The sequence below is a fragment of the Salmo salar genome, chromosome 13 (assembly GCF_965601325.2).
Source record: "Salmo salar chromosome 13, fSalSal1, whole genome shotgun sequence".
Lineage (NCBI taxonomy): Eukaryota > Metazoa > Chordata > Actinopteri > Salmoniformes > Salmonidae > Salmo > Salmo salar.
This window is the reverse complement of record NC_138303.1, coordinates 109,831,405-109,851,324: the sequence shown is the minus strand read 5'-3', so window position 1 is coordinate 109,851,324 and position 19,920 is coordinate 109,831,405. Positions and strand designations below refer to the sequence as shown.

The window sequence follows — 19,920 nt, the reverse complement described above, 5'->3', positions numbered from 1 at the left end:
TTTTAAAGAATACATCACAATGAATACCAAAAACATTAGTCTATCTATGCCATACAAATAAAATGTTAAACAGTCGCCGGTAGGTCGGTGCCGTGGTTGTGGTCATTGCAATATTATAACAATTGCTTACCGCACTGAAATCCAATAAGTCGCTTAGTTCTTTGTCTGTCCCTAAGGCAGCCATTCGCTGTTGGTGATGCATTTTAGCAAAATCACACAAACCTAAAAACATGGAAACAAATTGCGGTCAGAGGACGCCAGTTCCCGCACGGATGGGAGGGGGACCGACTACTAGATCTTCCTCAAAATCCTGACGCCCGGGAGCCGAGTCGAGCAAGATTCCACTTTGCATTTAAACCTATTCTCTCTCAGCGCATCCTTCAGCAACAGGAGGTTTCGGATCAAATGTATGAATCGGATGAAATAAAATAGGAAGAAAATTGGTTTAGGAATGGGAATATTTCCACAAATCCAGGTCTAGCTGTGCTAATGGCAGTTTAGCCAGAGATCAAGAAGTGACAATCCCGTGCATATACAAATAAATACATACACGCTATAAAGACAGCGGGAAAAGATATATAAAGCGGACTTTGTAAAAATGGTCAACACATGCAGTGAAAGTAGGACTGAACGTTTATAAATATCAGTTTGTAAATGGAATGTGATCACTGACAGGACTTTTATTAATTTCCAGCTTCCACTCATCCGAGTTTGAGCCCCATGTGTGTGTGTGTGCCACAGAATAGTAATAACGTTGGTTTCTACAGCCACCTAGCTACCTTTTAATATATCGATTCCTGCACTTTTGCTGACAGCAATTGGTGGGGTGAAATGTACATTTACAAAGAGGAAAATTGATAAACGTTGTTGACATTGCAAAACATTTTGTTGTTGTTGTAAATGTTTTATTAATTGATTGGTTTAAATCGCAGATATAATTGTGTTGGAGAGAGCGCAGTGTCAACAGAAAGGTGTGAATGTCTGTCTGTCAACATTTCAAACCATCCAAATTCCTGGCACATAAACGATGATATTGGGTCGATATGAAAACAAAACATCGATAGTTGGCTATATGAAGAAAAAAAATTTAAACATTGAAATATTGTTGTTATTACAAGATAACAACGCCCAAATTCACTCGTTCAATTTATAATCATGGGGTTATGTCTGCAGCATAGCTGGTAAACCTACAGTCTTTCTTCAATGATGATGATAACAAGACAGACAATGTTATTGATACAATGTATGAAAATATAGCTAGGCTATAGTTGTATTTTGGCATCAAGACAAAAATGTGATATTCTATCATAGGTGATGAAATGTGCAGGTTGAAATATTTTGGCGTTACATAATGACGCTACCTATCGTTGTAAGCCTGTTTTCAGAGCTAAGGGGGGGGGGGGCTAGCAAAGCTAACGTGGACTGGCTAACTTTTATCGCGAAATAACGTGATGAAGAAGCGTGTCTGTTTTGGAGGGCTTGGGGGGAAAAAAGGGCTGGATATAAAGACATGAGTCTTTGGAAATGACAACTCCGAACCGTCCCAACTATACGTGTTTGATTGATCAATCCATATTGATGTCTTTGTCTGCGGCCAATAGAAAAGTTTTATCGGAGACGGGCTCAGCCTGTCAACCTTGCGATGCGGGAGAAAAGCACAGACAAGCCAGCAGACAGACACAGAAGGGAAAACCATTCTAACTTGGCAGACAAAATAGTTTCATGCAGTTGCACATCCGGCATGTCGCTAATTGTTCTTGTTGTAAAGAAGTTGCACCAACATTAAAAAATATATATATATATTTTTTTTTTTTACCTTGGTTTGATATGTTTACGTAATCCACACAAGTGTATCTCTTTTACTTGCTCTCAGTGTATAACTAAGCAAAACTGACGACTGCCTGCGCTAGCAAAGGGCTAGCCAAAATCTTTATCCGACAAAAAAAAACGATGTTAGCGGCTACATTTGTTTTGAAACACTACAAAAGGCTTTCCGGTTAGGGTCAACTTGCAGCAGCAGCAAAAAAAAAAAAAAACGTAGTTGTACATCCAGGTGGTGTCTTAAATTTGACAGTTTATCTTGTTTTCAGATTGAAATGCAGTTATCTAGTACCAAGCTAGCTGGCTACTTTCCATTGCTCTGGTCTAGCCTAGCTCAGCGGTGGTCGCGTGTGTCACGCAGACGCACGACGTCGCTCCTTCTGTCCACATCCGGGAACGCACGTCATCCTCTAACTTTGGTGACGTCGACTTTGGTGCTGATGAGAAATGTTTTTTTGAAGGTGGTGGAGGAGAATAATAGTTTTGTGCATAATAGTAATTTTAGTATTTAGTTGTACAAGTATATATAAAACATTTTAAAAAATCAGTTTGGCTTTGAAATGTGATCACTGTTTTTGATAGAGAGATTGGTTGTATTATATATTTTTTTGCCGATCTTTCCTAATCACATAGTCAACCTCACTTTTTTATGTAGATGTCAACTTATTAATGGGGTGTATTGCTTTTTAAAAACCTATGTTAATGTTTTTGTTATTTGAATTAAACATTTAAATTCAACTAACTTCAGATGACAAATAAAAAACAAGACAGTCTAATTATCTTTGGAGACAACCACATTTTTTGGACCATGATGGACTATATCAATAATTCCCAACCTTTTTTGGTTACTGTACCACCAACTGAGGTACCATCTCATGTGCATTTTACCAGTAGGCCTATGGGCTCATGAGTCTTCTCAAGTTCCTCTTGTGGATAGTCCAAGAACCCCCAGGAGTCCTAGTACGCCTGGCTGGGAACCACTGGACTAAAAGGAAGATAGGCTAGATGTTGTTGCCATCAGTGCCCTATTTCTAACCAGAGCTCTATGGGACCCACGTAGTGCATTACTTTTGACGAGAGCTCTATGCTGGCCCTGGTCAAAAGTAGTGCGCTATATAGGGACTATGGTCCCATTTGGGATGTATCCAGAGAACGAGAGAGAGAGAGAGAGAGAGAGAGAGAGAGAGTGAGCTCCGGTCTTTGGAAAGAAGATTTGAGGATTTTATCATCAGTGCTTGATAAGTATGTTTTGTTGACGTTTTACGAGAGGGCCAGATAAAACCAGAACAATAGTGGTGTTGATATCACGCTTCCTTTGAGATATATGACTTAGGGACCCAATTTAATATTTTATTTTGGAGAGATTTGTTTTAGTGTCAGTGGGGGCATCTTCACTATAATAACAGAGACACTCTGTGCATCCCAAGTGGCATAATATTTCCTTTATGGTGTTCTAGCCTAATAGGTTCTGGTAGTAGTAGTAGTAGTAGTAGTAGTAGTAGTAGTAGTAGTAGTAACAGTAGTAACAGTAGTAACAGTAGTAGTAGTAGTAGTAGTAGTAGTAGTAGAAGCAGTAGTGGTAGCAGTAGTAGTAGTAGTAGTAGTAGTAGTAGTAGTAGTAGTAGCAGTAGTAGTAACAGTAGTAGTAGCAGTAGTAGTAGTAGTAGTAGTAGTAGTAGTAGTAGTAGTAGTAGAAGCAATAGTAGTTGTAGTAGTAGTAGTAGTAGCAGTAGTAGTAGTAGTAGTAGTAGTAGTAACAGTAGTAACAGTAGTAACAGTAGTAGTAGTAGTAGTAGTAGTAGTAGTAGAAGCAGTAGTGGTAGCAGTAGTAGTAGTAGTAGTAGTAGTAGTAGTAGTAGTAGTAGCAGTAGTAGTAACAGTAGTAGTAGCAGTAGTAGTAGTAGTAGTAGTAGTAGTAGTAGTAGTAGTAGTAGAAGCAATAGTAGTTGTAGTAGTAGTAGTAGTAGTAGTAGTAACAGTAGTAGTAGTAGTAGTAGTAACAGTAGTAGTAGTAGTAGTAGTAGTAATAGTAGTAGTAGCAGTAGTAGTAGTAGTAGTAGTAGTAGTAGTAGTAGAAGCAATAGTAGTTGTAGTAGTAGTAGTAGTAGTAGTAGTAACAGTAGTAGTAGTAGTAGTAGTAACAGTAGTAGTAGTAGTAGTAGTAATAGTAGTAGTAGCAGTAGTAGTAGTAGTAGTAGTAGTAGTAGTAGTAGTAGAAGCAATAGTAGTTGTAGTAGTAAAAGCAATAGTAGTTGTAGTAGTAGTAGAAGTAATAGTAGCAGTAGTAGTAGTAGTAGTAGTAATAGTAGTAGTAGTAGAAGTAATAGTAGTAGAAGTAATAGTAGTTGTAGTAGTAGTAGAAGTAATAGTAGTATTAGTAGTGGTAGTAGTAGTAGAAGTAATAGTAGTAATAGTAGTAGTAGTAGTAATAGTAGTAGCAGTAATAGTAGTAGCAGTAGTAGTAGTAGTAGTAATAGTAGTAGAAGAAATAGTAGTAGTAGTAGTAGTAGTAATAGTAGTAGTAGTAATAGTAGTAGTAGTAGTAGTAGAAGTAATAGTAGTAGAAGTAATAGTAGCAGTAGTAGTAGTAGTAGTAATAGTAGTATTAATAGTAGTAGAAGCAATAGTAGTTGTAGTAGTAGTAGTAGTAATAGTAGTAGTAGTAGTAGTTGTATTATTAGTAGTAGTAGTAGTAGTAGTAGTAGTAGTAGTAGTAATAGTATTAGTAGTAATAGTAGTAGAAGTAATAGTAGTAGTAGTAGTAGTAATAGTAGTAGTAGTAATAGTAGTAGAAGTAATAGTAATAGTAGTAGTAGTAGAAGTAATAGTAGAAGTAGTGGTAGTAGTAGTAGTAGCAGTAGTAGTAGTAGTAGTGGTAGTAGCAGTAGCGGTAGCAGTAGTAGCAGCAGCAGAGGCAGTAGTAGTAGTAATTGTAGTAGTAGTAGTGGTTGTAACTGAAGTAGCAGTAGTAGTAGTAGTAGTAGTACTAGAAGTAGCAGTTACTGTAGTAGCGGTAGTAGTAGTGGTTGCAGTAGCAGCAGCAGCACAAGTAGCAGTAGTAGTAATAGTAGCAGCAGTAGCAGTAGCAGTAGTAATAGTAGTAGTAGTCGTAGTCATCGTAGCAGTAGTAGTAGTAGTAGTAGTAGTAGTAGTAGTAGTAGTGGTAGTAGTAGCAGTAGTAGTAGTAGTAGTAGTAGGATAAGTAGTAGTAGCAGTAGTAGTAGTAGTAGCAGTAGCTGTGTAGCGGTAGTAGCAGTAGCAGTAGTAGCAGTAGTAGTAGTAGTAGTAGTAGCAGTAGTAGTAGTAGTATTAGTAGCAGTAGTAGTAGTAGTAGTAGTAGCAGTAGTGTAGTAGTAGCAGTAGTAGTAGTAGTAGTAGTAGTAGTGTTAGCAGTATTAGTTTTCGTAGTAGTAGTAGAAGCAGTATATATAGTATTAACAGTATTAGTTTTAGTAGTAGTAGTAGTAGCAATAGCAGTAGTAGTAGCAGTAGTAGTAGTAGGTGTAGTAGTAAAAGAAGTAGTATTAACAGTATTAGTTTTAGTAGTAGTAGTAGTAGTAGCAGTAGTAGTAGTAGTAGTAGGATAAGTAGTAGTAGCAGTAGTAGTAGTAGTAGCAGTAGTAGTAGTAGTAGCAGTAGCTGTGTAGCGGTAGTAGCAATAGTAGTAGTAGTAGTAGTAGCAATAGCAGTAGTAGTAGCAGTAGTAGTAGTAGGTGTAGTAGTAGAAGCAGTAGTATTAACAGTATTAGTTTTAGTAGTAGTAGTAGTAGTAGCAGTAGTAGTAGTAGTAGTAGTAGTAGTAGCAGTAGTAGTAGTAGTAGTAGTAGAAGCAGTAGTATTAACAGTATTAGTTTTAGTAGTAGTAGTAGTAGCAGTAGTAGTAGTAGTAGTAGTAGTAGTAGCAGTAGTAGTAGTAGTAGTAGTAGTAGTAGTAGTAGTAGTAGTAGTAGCAGTAGTAGTAGTAGCAGTAGTAGTAGTAGTAGTAGTAGCAGTAGTAGTAGTAGTAGTAGTAGTAGTAGTAGTAGCTCAGAGTGTTTGCTCTTTCCTACCCATTGCTTCTGGCTTGATTGGTCGCCATTGTGGAGGAGGAGTAGGTGGAGTGGGCAGGGCATTCGAAGAGGTAAGGAAAGCATAACCTTGTGGTAGATAAAACATATATTTTTTTAACCCAGTTTAGGGTAAGATACAGTGTTGGGGGTTTGAATACTAACCCAGTTTAGGGTAAGGGACAGGGTTGGGGGTTTGAATACTAACCCAGTTTAGGGTAAGGGACAGGGTTGGGGGTTTGAATACTAACCCAGTTTAGGGTAAGGGACAGGGTTGGGGGTTTGAATACTAACCCAGTTTAGGGTAAGGGACAGGGTTGGGGGTTTGAATACTAACCCAGTTTAGGGTAAGGGACAGGGTTGGGGGTTTGAATACTAACCCAGTTTAGGGTAAGGGACAGGGTTGGGTTAGGTAGTAGTGAGTGTTCAGTATGGTGCAGAGAGGAGTGTCCTTGAAGTGGATTTCTTCCTCTAGGTAGTCTTTGGTGATGGGTTGTCTTTTGCTTTATTTTTGGATTTAGGTCCAGGGGTTAATTATTTGTATGAATTCAGGAAATCTCATGAAAGTAAGTGACAGGTAGGTACTGTATCTTGCAAAGCAGTAGGCTGCTAAAATTGCTGTGTTGTGTATGATCTGTAACTGTTTAGAAGACAGGGCTGATGTAGTTATCCAGGCTGAGGGAGGAGTTCTAGAAGACAGGGCTGATGTAGTTATCCAGGCTGGGGGAGGAGTTCTAGAAGACAGGGCTGATGTAGTTATCCAGGCTGGGGGAGGAGTTCTAGAAGACAGGGCTGATGTAGTTATCCAGGCTGAGGGAGGAGTTCTAGAAGACAGGGCTGATGTAGTTATCCAGGCTGGGGGAGGAGTTCTAGAAGACAGGGCTGATGTAGTTATCCAGGCTGGGGGAGGAGTTCTAGAAGACAGGGCTGATGTAGTTATCCAGGCTGGGGGAGGAGTTCTAGAAGACAGGGCTGATGTAGTTATCCAGGCTGAGGGAGGAGTTCTAGAAGACAGGGCTGATGTAGTTATCCAGGCTGGGGGAGGAGTTCTAGAAGACAGGGCTGATGTAGTTATCCAGGCTGGGGGAGGAGTTCTAGAAGACAGGGCTGATGTAGTTATCCAGGCTGAGGGAGGAGTTCTAGAAGACAGGGCTGATGTAGTTATCCAGGCTGGGGGAGGAGTTCTAGAAGACAGGGCTGATGTAGTTATCCAGGCTGGGGGAGGAGTTCTAGAAGACAGGGCTGATGTAGTTATCCAGGCTGGGGGAGGAGTTCTAGAAGACAGGGCTGATGTAGTTATCCAGGCTGGGGGAGGAGTTCTAGAAGACAGGGCTGATGTAGTTATCCAGGCTGAGGGAGGAGTTCTAGAAGACAGGGCTGATGTAGTTATCCAGGCTGGGGGAGGAGTTCTAGAAGACAGGGCTGATGTAGTTATCCAGGCTGGGGGAGGAGTTCTAGAAGACAGGGCTGATGTAGTTATCCAGGCTGGGGGAGGAGTTCTAGAAGACAGGGCTGATGTAGTTATCCAGGCTGGGGGAGGAGTTCTAGAAGACAGGGCTGATGTAGTTATCCAGGCTGGGGGAGGAGTTCTAGAAGACAGGGCTGATGTAGTTATCCAGGCTGGGGGAGGAGTTCTAGAAGACAGGGCTGATGTAGTTATCCAGGCTGAGGGAGGAGTTCTAGAAGACAGGGCTGATGTAGTTATCCAGGCTGGGGGAGGAGTTCTAGAAGACAGGGCTGATGTAGTTATCCAGGCTGGGGGAGGAGTTCTAGAAGACAGGGCTGATGTAGTTATCCAGGCTGAGGGAGGAGTTCTAGAAGACAGGGCTGATGTAGTTATCCAGGCTGGGGGAGGAGTTCTAGAAGACAGGGCTGATGTAGTTATCCAGGCTGGGGGAGGAGTTCTAGAAGACAGGGCTGATGTAGTTATCCAGGCTGGGGGAGGAGTTCTAGAAGACAGGGCTGATGTAGTTATCCAGGCTGGGGGAGGAGTTCTAGAAGACAGGGCTGATGTAGTTATCCAGGCTGGGGGAGGAGTTCTAGAAGACAGGGCTGATGTAGTTATCCAGGCTGGGGGAGGAGTTCTAGAAGACAGGGCTGATGTAGTTATCCAGGCTGAGGGAGGAGTTCTAGAAGACAGGGCTGATGTAGTTATCCAGGCTGGGGGAGGAGTTCTAGAAGACAGGGCTGATGTAGTTATCCAGGCTGGGGGAGGAGTTCTAGAAGACAGGGCTGATGTAGTTATCCAGGCTGGGGGAGGAGTTCTAGAAGACAGGGCTGATTTAGCTTTGGTAAAGTTTCATCACAGTTTTTTATATAGTTTTTATGTAGTTTTCCCCCCTCTGTTTCCAGGTTATTGATGTGAATTGTCCATTTCATGTCCTGGTGTAGTGTTATTTATCAGGAATGAATCAGTTTAATCTCTTTTTAAATGTTTTGTCCATATATTGAATGATATCTTGGATGTTTTTTTATTTTTATTTTTTTATATAGTTGTCTTTTGGTTTTTGTGGGTTTTATTTGTATATGCCACTTGTTGGAAGCTTTGTATGATGTTTGTGGGGGGGGGAGTTTTCTAGGAGCCATTTTGGAGTAGAACTGGGGTTGTATTCCTGATTTGGTTGCCGTTTTGTTTCATTATTTTCTGTTAGAAGCTGCGAAGCTGGTCAAGCTGATTATGGTCCATCTATTTTGGTTTGTTTCGGGTAAGTTGGTGCCTGATTTGTTCTTGAATATGATCTATTTTTGTTTTGAGTTGGGGCTATCTTGTCTTAATGAAGTCTCTTTTCAGTTTTAATTTCTGTTTGATAAATTTGTGCCCTGGTCAAAAGTAGTGCACTATATAGGGAATAGGGTGCCATCTGACTGACGACTGAGCCGGGGCGGTTGTGTGGAGGATGAGGGATTTAATCAACGAGCTGTGGTGAATCTGTGCTGAATCTGTGCTTATTACAGTGATGTTGGGCCTTAGTAGGTCACTGGTATTACATGGGTAACCATAGGGTATCATAGCATGCACATGTTATAGAATATTTCTCCACGTGAAAATTGTGTTTCATTCCAAGGATAAAATGAGGTAGTAAGATTCACTCAACAACACTCTGAATGTTCTTGTTAAGTCTTTGTTGAACCCTTAAAGGGTTGTAGTGACATGGGACAACCAGTTATCTTGGATATATTTTGTGAGGCAATAGTGCATTCGGAAAGTATACAGTCTTATTCTGAAAATGGATTAAATTAATACAAATCCTCATCGATCTACACACAATACCCCATAATGACATCACAATACCCCATAATGACAAAGTGAAAAAAGGTTTTTAGACATTTTTGCACATTCATAAAAAAATAAAAATATTAAGAAATATTTACTGAAGTATTCAGACCCTTTGCTATGAGACTCTAAATTGAGTTTAGGTGCCTCCTGTTTCCATTGATCATCCTTAAAATGTTTCTACAACTTGATTAGAGTCCACCTGTGGTAAATTCAATTCGTTGGACATGATTTGGAAAGGCACACACCTGTCTATATCAGGTCCCACAGTTGACTGTGCATGTCAGAGCAAAAACCAAGCCATGAGGTCGAAGGAATTGTCTGTAGAGCTCTGATACAGGATTGTGTCGAGGCACAGATCTGGGGAAGGGTACCAAAACTTTTCCGCAGCATTGAAGGTTCCCAAGAACACAGTGGCCTCCATCATTCTAAATGGAAGAAGTTTGGAACCACCAATACTCTTCCTACAGCTGGCCACCCCGCCAAACTGAGCAATCGGGGAGAAGGGCCTTGTTCAGGGAGGTGAACAAGAAGCCGATGGTCACTCTGACAGAGCTCCAGAGTTCCTCTGTGGAGATGGGAGAACCTTCCAGAAGAACAACCATCTCTGCAGCACTCCACCAATCAGACCTTTATGGTAGAGGGGCCAGACGGAAGCCACTCTTCAGTAAAAGGCACATGACAGCCGCTTGGAGTTTGCCAAAAGGCACCTAAAGGACTCTGACCATGAGAAACATGATTCTCTGGTCGGATGAAAACAACATTGAACTCTCTGGCCTGAATGCCAAGAGTCACCTCTGGAGGAAACCAGGCACCATCCCTACGGTGAAGCATGGTGTTGGCAGCGTCATTCTGTAGGGATGTACTTCAGCGGCAGGGACTGGGAGACTAGTCAGGATCGAAGGAAAGATGAACAGAGAAAAGCACAGAGAGATCCTTGATGAAAACCTGCTCCAGAGCGCTCAGGACCTCAGACTGGGGTGAAGGCTCACCTTCCAACAGGACAACGACCCTGAGTACACAGCCAAGACAACGCAAGAGTGGCTTCGGGACAAGGGACTAGTCCCTGAATTTCCTCGAGTGGCCCAGCCAGAGCCCGGACTTGAACCCGATTAAACATCTCTGGAGAGATCTGAAAACAGCTGTGCAGCGACACTCCCCATTCAACCTGACAGAGCTCGATAGGATCTGCAGAGAAAAATGGGAGGAACTCCCCAAATACAGGTGTGCCAAGCTTGTAGCGTCATACCCAAGGAGACTCGAGGCTGTAATCGCTGTCAATGGTACTTCAACAAAGTACTGAGTAAAGGGTCTGAATACTTATGTAAATGTGATATTTCATTTTATTTTATACATCTGCTAAAATGTCCAAAAACAGACAAATTCTCAGAAAGGAACACATTACACATAGCACCGAAGACAGGATGTTGATTGATTGTCTGTTGGAGGTTTAGGCATGAAGAGTTATAGAATTAGCAGGTGTAAAGAGATTAAACTACCCTAATTTCCGGACTTTTAAGCGCACCTGAATATATATTATTTTGAACACAAATAAGCCGCACATGTCTATAAGCCGCAGGTGCCTACCGGTACATTGAAACAAATGAACTTTACACAGGCTTTAACGAAACACGGCTTGTAACAAAAATAAATATGCTTTAACGAAACACAGCTTGTAACAAAAATAAATAGGCTTTATCGAAACACGGCTTGTAACAAAAATAAATAGGCTTTAACGAAACACGGCTTGTAACAAAAATAAATAGCCTTTAACGAAACACGGCTTGTAACAAAAATAAATAGGCTTTATCGAAACACGGCTTGTAACAAAAAATAAAAAATTAGCAGTAAACAGTAGCCTACCAAGAAAGTCATTGGTCACTATCTTCCTCCTCCTGTGCACTGAAACCACTGAACCACTGAAACCACTCGGAGTTGAATAGCCTCAGAATTGCTTCATCCGATATTGGATCGTTTTCATTGTCGCTCTCGTCACTTTCATCCGGTGGCAAATCCCCCGCTGAGCCCTCTTCAACACGCAGCAGTCCAGCCTTTTGAAACCCGTTGATGATAGTGGATTTTTTGACAATGCTCCACGCTGTCAGGACCCACTGGCAGACTTGACCATAAGTTTCTCTTCGCATGCGGCCCGTTTTAGTGAAGGATTTCTCCCCACTTGTCATCCAAGCCTCCCATTGAACACGGAGCGCCACCTTAAATGCACGATTTACACCGATGTCGAGTGGCTGCAAATACTTTGTTGTACCCCCAGGAATCAGGGTGACAAAATGACTACCGTAATCAGAATGATGGGAAGTTTGAGCGCGCTCGATTTAATCTAAACAGTAAACAAAAAAGTTATTTGACCATAACCCGTTCGGCAATTTCATTGGTCTAATGAAAGCTTCATGCCGCCAAAAAACTGAGCACGTCACAGAATGTGTTTTTTTGGAAGAAAAAAAAAGCGGGAAAAATCCATATATTAGCCGCGTCATTGTTTAAGCCGCGAGGTTCAAAGCGTGGGAAAAAAGTTGCGGCTTATAGTCCGGAAATTATGGTATTCTAGATAATCAGTGACAAGTACACACTTTGTGATGCATGCTAGTTGCTTGGAAAATGGCTGTGTGGTTATTTTTGTCGATGTACTCTCCTAAAATAATCTAATGTTTTGCTTTCGCTGTAAAGCCTTTTTGAAATCGGACAACATGGTTCGATTCAGGAGAAGTGTATCTATAAAATGGTGTAAAATAGTCCTATGTTTGAGAAATAGAAATGATTAGATTTGGTTTTGAATATGGCACTCTGATTTTTTCACTGGCTGTTGATCCCGCTAACGGGATCCGAGCGGCAAGAGGTTTTAAGAAGCTAAAAACTGTTTCAAAGTTCTTGAAATTTTACTTATTGACTGACCTTCATGTCTTAAAGTAATGATGGACTGTCGTTTCTCTTTGCTTATTTGAGCTGTTCTTGCCATAATATGGACTTGGTCTTTTACCAATCAGTTGTGTTGTGACAAGGTATACCACCCCTACCTTGTCACAACACAACTGATTGGCTTAAACACATTAAGAAGGAAAGAAATTATACAAATGAACTTTTAACACACCTGTTAATTTAATTTCATTCCTGGTGATTATAAAATATAGTTTGATTTGTTTAACACTTTTTTGGTTACTACATGATTCCATATGTGTTATTTCATAGTTTTGATGTCCTCACTATTATTCTACAATGTAGAATAGAGTAAAATTACAGAAAAACCCTTGAATGGCTCAGGACTACCTGGCCTGATGACTCCTTGCTGTCCCCAGTCCACCTGGCCGTGCTGCTGCTCCAGTTTCAACTGTTCTGCCTGCGGCTATGGAACCCTGACCTGTTTACCGGACGTGCTACCTGTCCCAGACCTGCTGTTTTCAACTCTCTAGAGACAGCAGAAGCGGTAGAGATACTCTGAATGATCGGCTATGAAAAGCCAACTGACATCTACTCCTGAGGTGCTGACCTGTTGCACCCTCGACAACCACTGTGATTATTATTATTTGACCCTGCTGGTAATCTATGAACATTTGAACATCTTGGCCATGTTCTGTTATAATCTCCACCTGGCACAGCCAGAAGAGGACTGGCCACCCCTCATAGCCTGGTTCCTCTCTAGGTTTCTTCCTAGGTTCTGGCCTTTCTAGGGAGTTTTTCCTAGCCACCGTGCTTCTACACCTGCATTGCTTGCTGTTTGGGGTTTTAGGCTGGATTTCTGTACAGCACTTTGTGACATCTGCTGATGTAAGAAGGGCTTTATTAATACATTCGATTGATTGATTGATGAGTAGGTGTTCTAAAACTTTTGACCGGTAGTGTACTAAGGACTTAACATGGTCCACACATACCGCACAGTCGTGAAGAAAGCGCCTCTTCCCCCTCAGGAGGTTGAAACATGGGGCCCTCGGATCCACAGAAAGGTCTACAGCTGCAGCATCGAGAGCATCTTGACTGGCTGCATCACCACTTGGTATTGATAGCTCCACATTGATCTGGTACTCCATGTATATAGCTCCACATTGATCTGGTACTCCCTGTATATAGCTCCACATTGATCTGGTACTGATACTCCCTGTATATAGTTCCACATTGATCTGGTACTGATACTCCCTGTATATAGCTCCACATTGATCTGGTATTCCCTGTATATAGCTCCACATTGATCTGGTACTGGTACTTCCTGTATATAGCTCCACATTGATCTGGTAGTGGTATTCCCTGTATATAGCTCCACATTGATATGGTATTCCCTGTATATAGCTCCACATTGATATGGTATTCCCTGTATATAGCTCCACATTGATCTGGTAGTGGTACTCCCTATATATAGCTCCACATTGATCTGGTACTTCCTGTATATAGCTCCACATTGATATGGTAGTGGTACTCTCTGTATATAGCTCCACATTGATCTGGTGCTGGTACTTCCTGTATATAGCTCCACATTGATCTGGTACTTCCTGTATATAGCTCCACACTGATCTGGTACTGGTATTCCCTGTATATAGCTCCACATTGATCTGGTACTTCCTGTATATAGCTCCACATTGATCTGGTACTGGTTCTCCCTGTATATAGCTCCACATTGATCTGGTACTTGCTGTATATAGCTCCACATTGATCTGGTACTGGTACTTCCTGTATATAGTTCTACATTGATCTGGTACTTCCTGTATATAGTTCTACATTGATCTGGTACTTCCTGTATATAGCTCCACATTGATCTGGTACTTCCTGTATATAGCTCCACATGGATCTGGTACTTCCTGTATATAGCTCCACATTGATCTGGTACTGGTACTTCCTTTATGTAGCTTAATTCTTGTGTATTTAATTCCCCTTGTGTTACTTTTTTTATATACGTTTTTTAAATATGCATTGTTTGGGAGGGCTCTTAAGCAAGCATTTCAGGTTAAAGTCTACTTCCTTTCGGGGCTCCCGTGTGGTGCAGCAGTCTAAAGCACCGCATCTCAGTGCAAGTGCTATCACTACAGTCCCTGGTTCAAATCCAGGCTGTATCACATCCGTCTGTGATTGGGAGTCCCATAGGGTGTGCTCTCAAATTATGTATTTTTACAGTTGGTTTTGCTTTGGATTTTCGGCTACCATATCAATTGTGTTATAATCTCCTACATTATTTAAACATTTCTACCAACTTCAAAGTGTTTCCTATCCAATGGAACCAATTATATGCATATCCTGGCTTCTGGGCCTGAGCAACAGGCAGTTTACTTTGTGCACGTCAGTCAGACAGGAACTGGAGAAAAATGGACCCTAGTCTGAAGAAGTTTTAAATCTAGACATAGTGGTAAAGGGGTGAGTCATAGAGCCCTACAGTGGAGGTGTCATAATACCCATAAAACCTAGCGGTCAAACAAGGAAATGGTTCCAATCGTTTTTTACACCTTTCATTGTTCCCATAGGGGATTTTAGAAACTGTGTTTTGTGTAGTCATACCCTGGCGTGACGTTTTGATAACCATGTAAATCTCTCTCGGACAAGATTTATTCAATACTACATCTAGCTAACATTAGATAGTTAATCCAGAGATTCTTATCATTGCCTCGATTCGGCTGTCATGGCATTTGTAGTTCTTTATCATAAACACATGAGGAGCTAATTAGCATCTCATTTTGGGGGGGGTAAATACAGGCCAATATATAGATAAAAGTCAGATTTACATGGTTATCAAAACGTCATGCCAGGGTAAGATTACACTAAACACAGCCCTTATTTTTAAGTGTTTCTAAAATCTAGTATGGGAAACAAGAATGGTGGAAAAACTATTGGAACCATTTCCCTGTTTGACCACTAGGTTTTATGGGTATTATGACTCATACTGTGGTACTCTATTGGGAAGAATTATTGACATAAACACATACAGCATGAATAGCTGTGGATTGAAAACATAATGTTTTGCCAAACACCTGTGGAAATATGCAGCTGCAGAGAGAGAGAGAGAGAGAGAGAGAGAGAGACAGAGAGGGAGAGAGAGAGAGATAGGAAGAGAGGGGGGTAGAGAGTGACAGAGAGGGAGAGAGAGATAGGAAGAGAGTGAGAGAGAGAGAGAGAGAGAGAGAGAGACAGAGAGGGAGAGAGAGAGAGATAGGAAGAGAGGGGGGTAGAGAGTGACAGAGAGGGAGAGAGAGATAGGAAGAGAGGGAGAGAGAGAGAGAGAGAGAGAGAGAGAGATAGGAACAGAGGGGGGTAGAGAGTGAGAGGCAGAGAGGGAGAGAGAGAGAGAGAAAGAGAGACAGAGAGAGACAGAGAGGGAGAGAGAGAGAGAAAGAGAGACACAGAGAGAGAGACAGAGAGAGAGAGAGATAGAAAGAGAGGGGGGTAGAGAGTGAGAGAGAGAGAGACAGAGAGAGAGAGACAGAGAGAGAGGGGGGTAGAGAGAGAGAGAGAGAGAGAGAGAGAGAGAGAGAGAGAGAGAGAGAGAGAGAGAGAGAGAGAGAGAGAGAGCGGTAGAGTGTGAGAGAGAGAGGAACAGTCGGAAAAGCAGGGGATGGAAGGGAACAGAACCGTAAATCAGTAAACCAGTGCCCTTTGATAACGACCTGGGATCGTAGTGGGATCATAGCAGAGCTGGGTCACAGGGATCGGGTTACGCCACATTCCTTCCCTCAGCCCTCCACGTCCCTCCTGCTGAGAGGCAGTGAACACAGGCATCTTCAGTTTCAGCAATTAAAGAAATGTGTCAGTCGGTCTTACAGGCCGTTACCATTCCAAATGGTCTGACTGGTCAGCCCACTCCCACTGTTTTCCTTCTATTGATGGGGATAGGTTAGTTTATGTGTGTGTGTGTGTGTGTGTGTGTGTTATTTGCGAGGGAGAGCAAAGCACATGGTCCAGTGATTTGTACAGGAGCCACTGAGGTTGGAGGAAAAAAACTAGGTTCAATTTCAGGGATTTTTTTTCTTCTCACTTCAGACAAAAAGGCAGATAGAAAAAAGCCATTTTGGAAAGTTGGGATTTGATGGAATGAATGTAAAAATAATAAATTAGTTAAATGGAATGGCCTCTAAGGATGTAAATAAGCTTATCGGGAAAAAACAAGGATTTGATTTGAAACAAGCTGTTATTTTGCTAAATTCATTTTTTGGAATGTGCTCCATATGAAGGTGTTAAGAGTAATGTGTAACTTGCAAAATATTGTGTTTAAAAAAAAAAAAAAAGGTGTTTAATGTTCAAATATAGTCCGTTTTACAGATATAGACGTCTGTTTACAAACATCTATACTCCTGTAAACTGATTTGAATAGCGTTTCAAAACATAGCAAAATGTATAAACTCCAGGTGAATATTTCATACAGTGTTAGTTAAAAAATATAGATATTATCCTAAATATAGGATGATGTTTTATTAAAGTTTTATAGGCTTGTTCTTACTACCAGACACCAGCACCATTATTAAGGCAGAGTGAGGTTGAACGTGCTGTGATGAGGTTTAAAACAAGCTGGTGCAGACTCAGCATTACAGAAAGGGAGGAGAGGAAGGAGAGGGAGGAGAGGGAGGAGAGGAAGGAGAGGAAGGAGAGGGAGGAGAGGAGGAGGAGAGGGAGGAGAAGGAGGAGAGGGAGGAGAGGGAGGAGAGGAAGGAGAGGAGAAGGAGAGGAAGGAGAGGAAGGAGGAGAGGGAGGAGAAGGAGAGGGAGGAGGGGAAGGAGAGGAAGGAGAAGGAGAGGGAGGAGAGGAAGGAGAGGAAGGAGAGGGAGGAGAAGGAGAGGGAGGAGAGGAAGGAGAGGAAGGAGAAGGAGAGGGAGGAGAAGAAGGAGAAGGAGGAGAGGGAGGAGAGGAAGGAGAGGAAGGAGAGGGAGGAGAGGAGAAGGAGAGGAAGGAGAGGGAGGAGAAGGAGAGGGAGGAGAGGAAGGAGAGGAAGGAGAAGGAGAGGGAGGAGAAGAAGGAGAAGGAGGAGAGGGAGGAGAGGAAGGAGAGGAAGGAGAGGGAGGAGAGGAGAAGGAGGAGAGGAAGGAGAGGAAGGAGAAGGAGAGGGAGGAGAGGAAGGAGAGGGAGGAGAGGAAGGAGAGGGAGGAGAGGGAGGAGAGGAAGGAGAGGGAGGAGAGGAAGGAGAAGAAGGAGAGGAAGGAGAAGGAGGAGAGGGAGGAGAGGAAGGAGAAGGAGAGGGAGGAGAAGGAGGAGAGGGAGGAGAGGAAGGAGAAGAAGGAGAGGAAGGAGAAGGAGGAGAGGGAGGAGAGGAAGGAGAAGGAGAGGGAGGAGAAGAAGGAGAGGGAAGAGAGGAGAAGGAGAGGGAGGAGAGGAAGGGATGCTTTCTTTAAAATAAGATATATTTTTTTGTAGCAGCAAGTACATTTACATTTTAGTCATTTAGCAGACACTCTTATCCAGCGTCTTACAGTAGTGAATGCATACATTTCATACATTTTTCTCCGTACTGGTCCCCCATGGGAATCAAACCCACAACCCTGGCGTTGCAAACACCATGCTCTACCAACTGAGCCACAGTAGTAGCAGAGGGATGAGAAGCAGCTTCATTTTCCTCCACATGTGGGCTCACTGCCAAATGGCACCCTATTCCCTACATAGTGCACTACTTTAGACCAGAGCCCTATGACCCTATTCCCTACATAGTGTACTACTTTTGACCAGAGCCCTATGGAACCCTATTCCCTACATAGTGTACTACTTTAGACCAGAGCCCTATGGAACCCTATTCCCTATATAGTGCACTACTTTAGACCAGAGCCCTATGGGCCCTGTTCGAAAGTAGTGCACTATGTAGGGAATAGGGTGACATTTGGGATTGGTTTGTGATCGAAAGAAGCAGCTTCATTTTACCCCCACATGCAACACAAGCGTTACAGACGCTCTTAAACAAAGTGCTCACCACATCAGTGAGCCTGTCCTACTCCGTTGACATAAGACATTGCAGTTGTTTCTATTACATACTGTTTAACTAACCTTTTGAAAATGGTGATAAACTTTTGAATAAATATTTAGCTAACACACTTAGTAGATCATTAGAGCATTTAAAAAATATATAATTAACGTTATAACACACATTCTTATTCTATATTTTTCTAAACTGGAGAAAGGCAGGAACGAGTCACAAAATTCTACCACTGACTTTCAACGTCAGAGGACATCTGATAAGTGTATGCTGCTGTCATACATTTATCATTGGGGGTTTATTTTGCGGCGGCCAGGAAGCTAGCGGCCAGTGGCCATGGGATGAAGGGTAATTAAAAGGCTGTTTCTGGCCAAAGTCGAGGCAGAGAGGACACTGGGAAGAAGATGAACTCAGAGAAAAGCTGCTTTGTTTTTTCCAAGGTCACAAACGAGCAATAGAGCTGTTTAGGAGAGGCTGGTTTACCGCTCAGCCCAGAGCGGGCAGGGACAGGGACAGAGGCAGGGACAGGGCAGGGAGAGAGACAGGGACAGGGACAGGGCAGGGACAGGGCAGGGACAGGGACAGCACAGGGACAGGGCAGAGGCAGAGGCAGGGACAGGACAGGGACAGGGACAGGGTGGGGACAGGGCAGAGGCAGGGACAGGACAGGGACAGGGACAGGGCAGGGACAGGACAGGGACAGGGACAGGACAGAGGCAGGGACAGGGACAGGATAGGGACAGGGACAGGGACAGGACAGGACAGGACAGAGGCAGGGACAGGACAGGGACAGGGTAGGGACAGGGACAGGACAGGACAGGGACAGGACAGGGCAGGGACAGGGACAGGGGAAGAGGCAGGGACAGGGACAGGGATAGAGGCAGAGGCAGGGACAGGGACAGGGACAGGGCAGGGACATGGACAGGGACAGGGCAGAGGCAGGGACAGGTCAGGACAGGGACTGGACAGAGGCAGGGACAGGGACAGGGCAGGGACATGGACAGGGACAGGGACAGTGACAGGGCAGGGACATGGACAGGACAAGACAGAGGCAGGGACAGGGCAGAGGCAGGGACAGGGCAGAGGCAGGGACAGGGGCAGGGTCAGGGAGGCGAGCAGGAGTTGCGGGCAGGGGAGCAGGCTGCATCCTCGGTCTTTAGCAAATTTAGACTCGGCAGCAGCGGGTAGAAAACATCCTGACCTGTTATTAAAGAACCATCATCGCCCAGCTGAACAACAGAATAAAGGGCTGGACCCACCAGTGGGTTTTCTCTGGTCTCTCTGGTTTCAGCTCCTGCAGTCTTGAGAGGGAGCGACCTCCTGCCTACTACTTTCTCCTTTATTTAACCAGCCAGCCATATCAGTATCAGGGTTAACCCTACATCTCACAGGCCAGGGTTAACCCTACATCTCACAGGTCTGTATCTGTATGAGGGTTAACCCTACATCTCACAGGCCTGTATCTGCATCAGGGTTAACCCTACAGCTCACAGGTCTGTATCTGCATCAGGGTTAACCCTACATCTCACAGGTCTGTATCTGTGTCAGGGTCTGGCTGCTGCAGGAAAGATATCAAGGAATCCAAGTGTTTAATTAAAGGATTGGTCTGTTCTGAAGGTGTAGATTATAAAGATGAGGAGAACATCTGCAAAATGAGGTACGAGTGCCCCAGCGCAGACAAACAACGAGTATTTCTGTGTGTGTGTGTGTGTGTGTGTGTGTGTGTGTGTGTGGGGGGGGGTGTGTGTGTGTGTGTGTGTGTGTGTGTGTGTGTGTGTGTGTGTGTGTGTGTGTGTGTGTGTGTGTGTGTGTGTGTGTGTGTGTGTGTGTGTGTGTGTGGGGGTGTGTGTGTGTGTGTGTGTGTGTGTGTGTGTGTGTGTGTGTGTGTGTGTGTG

At 43.2% G+C, this 19,920-nt stretch overlaps 1 protein-coding gene across 11 annotated transcripts in view; it reads right to left on the bottom strand.

The window, feature by feature from the left end:
- The window catches only part of LOC106568540 (transcription factor 4), a 420,186-nt gene extending 418,000 nt beyond the window's left edge, over positions 1-2,186 (bottom strand). For 9 of the 11 annotated variants that reach the window (XM_045692641.2, XM_045692637.2, XM_045692642.2 and 6 more), the window contains exon 1: positions 131-232. In XM_045692641.2, coding sequence (XP_045548597.1) covers positions 131-232 — 102 coding nt within the window. Of the gene's footprint in view, positions 1-130; positions 233-1,816 lie in introns of those variants that run through there. The other 2 variants (XM_045692640.2, XM_045692649.2) reach the window with 2 other exon arrangements.
- Positions 2,187-19,920: the final 17,734 nt, after the last annotated feature.